Here is a 6,263-nt window from a genome sequence, read left to right on the forward strand (position 1 = left end):
TCTTTAGTTCTATTTTAACTTTAGGGTGATACGTTGAGGAACTCTCCTGTCCTCGTCCCCTCTCAAGAACCTGTACAGCCTTCTAAATCGCCATGTCTGACCGGGGCTCATTCGACACTAATGTCGTTACCCTCACGAGATTCGTGCTGGAGGAGGGAAGGAAGGCGAAGGGAACGGGAGAACTGACAACCCTCCTCAACTCCATCTGCACAGCTGTCAAAGCCATCTCCACCGCCGTCAGGAAAGCTGGGATTGCCAACCTGTAAGTGTTGCTGCATGCAACAAGTGATAGTGTCAGTGGTTGTGTTCGTTCGTAGTCTAAATGCCACATTTATCAACTGAGCGGGGGAGGACGATAAGTAAGCATTTCACTATTAGTCCACCCACACCTGTTGTTTACGAAGCATGTGACGAATAAAATTCATTTTGAAGTATTTCATAACTGATCGACAGTGATTGTGCTGTATTTGTGAGTTACTACAACAGACCATGCACCGGGGCAGAGAGACTCAAATAAAATATTTACATTGTCCATCTAATCTGTTGGCCCTAATACCGTTGTCAACCGCGACTCAGGTCAATGTCCACACGAAATGTTGTTGTTTTCATGCAAGTCAAGGCTATTGGAATAAGGTAGGCTTACTCACAATTCATGCATGATTTCCCTCGTGAGACATGCCTATTGTCTTCATTAGGAGGAAGTAGAGACTATATAGCGACTGCATTCCACACGGACACAAAGCATTGGCCTCTTCAATGCCACCTGGAGGGGATGGCAGACGTTTTTATGGGTTTCTAACCAACTGTGCTATTTTGTGGGTTTTTCCCCTCAATTGTTTGTAACATATTTTGTACATAATGTTGTTGCTTCCATCTCTTATGACCGAAAAGAGTTTACCTAAGGTACCTACCTACCTACAAGTTACCTCGACTAACCTGCCCCGGTACCAGTACCCCTTCTATATAACCTCTTGTTATTTAATTGTTACTTTTTATTTTTTTAAAAACTTTATTTGGTAAATCTCTTAACTCGATTTCTTGAACTGCATTGTTGGTTAACATCTTGTAAGTAGGCATTTTACAGTAAGGTCTACTATACCTGTTGTATTTGGGGGCATGTGACAAATAAAAATGTGATTTGATTATATAAATACACTACGCCCTGTCCTTGCCCCTCCCTTCCTCCCCTCAACTGTATGACAGAGATGGGCCTAGTGATGTTACTGCTCTCACACGTCTGCCCCCTGTTCCTCTCTCACTGCCCTCACCCTCTCTCCTTCTCTCCCTCACCTGTCCATCTCTCCCTCTGTTCCTCCCTCCAGCTATGGCATTGCTGGGAGCACCAACGTGACAGGTGACCAGGTAAAGAAGCTAGATGTTCTGTCCAACGACCTGGTCATCAACATGATTAAGTCCTCCTTCACCTCCTGTGTCCTGGTGTCAGAGGAGGACGAGAGGGCCCTCATCGTGGAACCAGAGAAACAGGTGCGTGTGGAGGGACGGGGGAGTGCGTGTGTGTGTGTGGCCCAGATTGAAGTTTGGATCTTCTTGTGACGGACATTGTCACAATGTCCTTTTTATTTCTCTCGCAGGGAAAATATATTGTCTGCTTCGACCCACTTGATGGCTCGTCAAACATTGACTGTCTTGTATCAATTGGAACAATTTTTGCCATCTACAGAAAGGTTTGTGTTTGTTTGGTTTCTGGTGGTTTTTCTATGATTCCTCTATGGCCCAAACATACATTCTGTTTTAGCCTCAGACATTTTCTAACATTCCAGACATTATGTTTAATTCTCAGACACGATGTTTGTCTCAGTCACACCATAGTGCCAATTTCTACTGTAGTTAGGCTGTTTCACTGTTCTTCTGTTATTTTTGGTAATAACTATCCTCATGTTTGTCTCCCAGACGACAGACGATGAGCCCAATGAGAAGGACGCACTGCAGTCTGGACGTCACATTGTTGCCGCCGGTTACGCCCTCTACGGCAGTGCCACCATGATGGTACTCTCTACAGGACAAGGGGTCAACTGCTTCATGCTGGACCCTGTAAGTTCCAAATCCAAATTAAAGGACAAGTTTACCCAAAATCCAGAAACTCCCAAATGATTCCATACATTGAAACTAGTTCAGTGGGCTTTGTCCTCTCCCCCTCTCTGTCCCCGGAATGCAGAACTGAGACAACTTCACTGAACGAGTTTCAATGTATGGAATCAGTTGGGAGTTTCTGGATTTTGGGTCAACTTTAATGTTTAAAAGTGCATTTTAAAATAGCTACACACTACAGTAAAACAGCAATAAAAGAACATGAAAACACAAATGTCCCTGAAGTTGCTCAGTCATTGCTGCTCAGTCCTTGCTCTGTCTGTTTAGTCCATCGGGGAGTTCATCCTAACAGACAAGGATGTGAAGATCAAGAAGAGAGGAAAGATCTACAGTCTAAACGAAGGCTATGCTCAGCACTTCTACCCAGACGTCACAGAGTACCTGAAGAAAAAGAAATACCCAGCGGTAATTCATTAACTATAAACCTGAAAGGGCATAAGTTTTACACTGTAATTCTGAACCATTAACTCTTTGGGTACTATTAAGTGACCGATAAAATGACTGAAATATGCCTGATATGTCTTACCTACTTTTTAAACGCCCCTGTTGTAAGTCGCACTAAAAAAAAGAGCGTTGGCTAAATAAAGAAAATATAAAATGACAGAATATCTGTGACTAAAACTGAAGTGTTTACTTCAGTTATTAAATGATCTCTAACTTTATATTGCTTTTTGTTTCCAGGATGGCAGTGCCCCCTATGGTGGGCGTTATGTTGGCTCCATGGTGGCTGATGTGCACAGGACTCTGGTGTACGGAGGCATCTTCTTATACCCTGCCAATGTCAAGAGCCCCAAGGGCAAGGTGAATCAGGCAGAGCGCTTCAGTTCATATAAATGAATATCTACTCTAAAAAAAAAATATACTGAACTTTATTATTATTATTTTTTACATACAAGTGACCAAAAGAGGGCTGACTGTGTCCAAGAGAGATGGGCAATGTAACGATCAATGAGACAAGTTTATTCAAGTGTAGGATGAACGAGGGCTTTTCTCAGTACATTGACGTGACTAACCATTGTCTCTCTTCCATCCCACCCTGTGTAGCTGAGGCTGCTGTACGAGTGCAACCCCATGTCATTTATCATCGAGCAGGCTGGAGGCATGGCCACCACGGGAGAGATGAACGTGCTGGACATCCAGCCAGAGAACATCCACCAGCGAGTTCCTGTGGTCCTGGGCTCCCCTGAAGACGTCCAGGAGTACATCGCCATCTACAAGAAGACACGCATGTGAGGCTGCGCTGGAGCCTTCATGACCTGCTTGTCCACGAGGGTTGACCTTTGACCCTGACCATAAGCTAGTAATCTTTGCATCATATGGATGGAGCTGTGGATATACAGTACAAGTCAAACGTTTGGACACCTACTCATTCAAGTGTTTATCTAGATTTTTTTCTTCTATTTTCTACATTGTAGAATAATAGTGAAGATGTCAAAACTATGAAATAACAAATATGGAATCATGTAGTAACCAAAAAAGAGTGAAACCAATCAAAATATTTTTTTTGATTCTTCAAAGTAGCCACCCTTTGCCTTGACAGCTTTGCACACTCTTGGCATTATCTCAACCAGCTTCACCTGGAATGCTTTACCAACAATCTTGAAGGAGTTCCCACATATGCTGGCCACTTGTTGGCCGCTTTTCCTTCATTCTGCAGTCCAACTCATCCCAAACCATCTCAATTGGTTTGAGGTTGGGTGATTGTGGAGGCCAGATCATCTGATGCAGCACTCCATCACTCTCCTTGGTCAAATAGCCCTTACACAGCCTGGAGGTGTGTTTTGGGTCATTGTCCTGTTGAAAGCAAATGATAGTCCCGCTAAGCACAAACCAGATGGGATGGTGTATCACTCTCGAATGCTGTGGTAGCCAAGTTGGTTAAGTGTACCTTGAATTCTAAATAAATCAGACAGTGTCACCAGCAAAGCACCATCACACCTCCTCCCCCATGCTTCACGGTGGAAACTACACACGCAGAGATAATTCATTCAACTACTCTGCGTCTCACAAAGACAAGGCGGTTGAAACCAAAAATAAAAAATTAGGACTCATCAGAACAAAGGACAGATTCCCACCTGTCTAATGTCCATTGCTTGTTTTTTTTTTTTTTTTGGTCCAAGCAAATCTCAAATCTCTTCTTCTTATTGGTGTCCTTTAGTGGTTTCTTTGCAGCAATTAGACCATGAAGGCCTGATTCACACTGTCCTCTGAACCGTTGATGTTGAGATGTGTCTGTTCCTTGAACTCTGTGAAGCATTTATTTGGGCTGCAGTCTGAGGTGCAGTTAACTCTAAGGAACTTGTACTCTGCAGCAGAGGTAACTCTGGGTCTTCCTTTCCTGTGGCGGTCCTCATGAGAGCCAGTTTCATCATAGTGCTTGATGACTTTTTGCGACTGCACTTGAAGAAACTTTAAAAGTTCTTGAAATTTTCCTGATTGACTGACCTTCATGTCTTAAAGTAATGATGGACTGTTTCTCTTTGCTTATTTGAGATGTTCTTGACATAATATGGACTTGGTCTTTTATCAAATAGGGCTATCTTCTGTATACCTTGTCACAACACAACTGATTGGCTCAAATGCATTAAGAAGGAAATAAATTCAAAAAATTAACTTTTTACAAGGCAGACCTGTTAATTGAAATGCATTCCAGGTGACTATCTCATGATGCTGGTTGAGAATGCCAAGAGTGTGCAAAGTTGACATCAAGGCAAAGGGTGGCTACTTTGAAGAACCTGAAATATAAAATATATTTTGATTAGTTGAGTACTTTCTTGTTTGTTATTTCATAGTTTTGATGACTTCACTATTCTACAATGTAGAAAATAGTAAAAATAAAGTTAAACCCTAGAATGAGTAGGGTGTGTCAACCTTTGACTGGTACTGTATTTATTTAATGGAATATATCATACCCAGTTGTTTAGAAGTTGAGGTGATTTGTTGATTAGATAATCAGTGCAGTGCTTTCCTACAGCTGATCCTTGTGAACAAGCAGAGTAGTATTTTATCTCCACAGATCTGACCAACCAGGTCTGGGACCAAAGACACTGGAGGGGGAAAGAGTATAGGGGGAGTCAGTCAGTCAGATCCTAGGGTTCATCTCAGTAGTCTGAAGTGGCTTTTGCTTCTCTTTTCCTCTCCTTCTACTTTCATCTGACAAGGTCGGAGATGGGTGAGAGAGGGGAGGCAGCCTGTTTAAATTATTATGACGCATCCCACGTGTCTTACAGTGAACCAAGATTCATTTGGATCACTAAACTGAGGGACCAACCCCCTCATAGACCAAATATAACCTCAGCCTCCAACTCCTAATGGAGGGTTGTTGTGTCATTTGCACTGGTTGACCTGAAGGATGTTTTGAATAAAACCTCAATGTACAAATCCCTCCGCTTGTTGTCCATGTCGTGTTTCTAACTCACCAGCAGGGGGAGGTGTTACTCCTTCAGTGGCCTAGCTCAATACAGTGTGTCAAACCATGAGACACGTTTATTAGTGTTATTTAGATGGAAGAGGTGAGCTAAATGCGCTATAGATTTCACTTACCGGTCCACTTCCATTCTCACGGTCTCTGCTGGCTGTTTGAGATGCTTAGAAGCCACATTGATCGTAGGGTGAGCATCCACTTTTAGAAACAACTTCTTGCTGATGCCCTCTTTCCATTGTTGATAGCCGTGGAAGTTTTCAGGGTTGAAATGTGCCCCGCAGATTGACGAGTAGATGCCCAATTTTCCCGCCTCAATCTTACAAATGTATCACACTTTTTACGAAGTTTTTCATTCATTGTGTGACTCTGACTGCGGGGCGTTGTGGAACTGTTTCCAAAGTTTTAGAAAGGCATTATAACAGTTGATTTAAGCGTTAGTAATTTGGGTATGTTTTCTAAGTTACTAATATACTGTATGTGTTTCTGGCATTGAGAAATATCGGTTCTACACTGCTATTAAGCCTCCTGCTTTGGGCTGGATGTGTCAATGTGTAGATCATAGATGCATAATCTATGATCAGAATTACTGTTTTACCTCAATTAGCCACAAAGCCCCTAGTTTGAAAGCAACTGCTTTTCTGGAAGCAGTGCTGCACCAATTCCCCTGCATGCTCCCCCACATGGGACAGCCACCTAGCAATTTGAGTTCTAGCCAATGAGCTTCAGCCCC

General features: G+C 42.8%; 1 protein-coding gene across 1 annotated transcript; it reads left to right on the plus strand.

The window, feature by feature from the left end:
* LOC118387866 (fructose-1,6-bisphosphatase 1-like) lies at positions 1-4,979 on the plus strand. The gene is made up of 7 exons (XM_035776667.2): positions 1-262; positions 1,323-1,485; positions 1,593-1,685; positions 1,912-2,052; positions 2,377-2,514; positions 2,791-2,910; positions 3,154-4,979. Exons 1-7 carry the CDS (start codon positions 93-95, stop codon positions 3,340-3,342), a joined length of 1,014 nt encoding a protein of 337 aa, XP_035632560.1. The 5' UTR covers positions 1-92; the 3' UTR covers positions 3,343-4,979.
* The last annotated feature ends 1,284 nt before the right edge of the window (positions 4,980-6,263 follow it).

The sequence above is a fragment of the Oncorhynchus keta genome, chromosome 9 (genome assembly GCF_023373465.1).
Source record: "Oncorhynchus keta strain PuntledgeMale-10-30-2019 chromosome 9, Oket_V2, whole genome shotgun sequence".
NCBI lineage: Eukaryota > Metazoa > Chordata > Actinopteri > Salmoniformes > Salmonidae > Oncorhynchus > Oncorhynchus keta.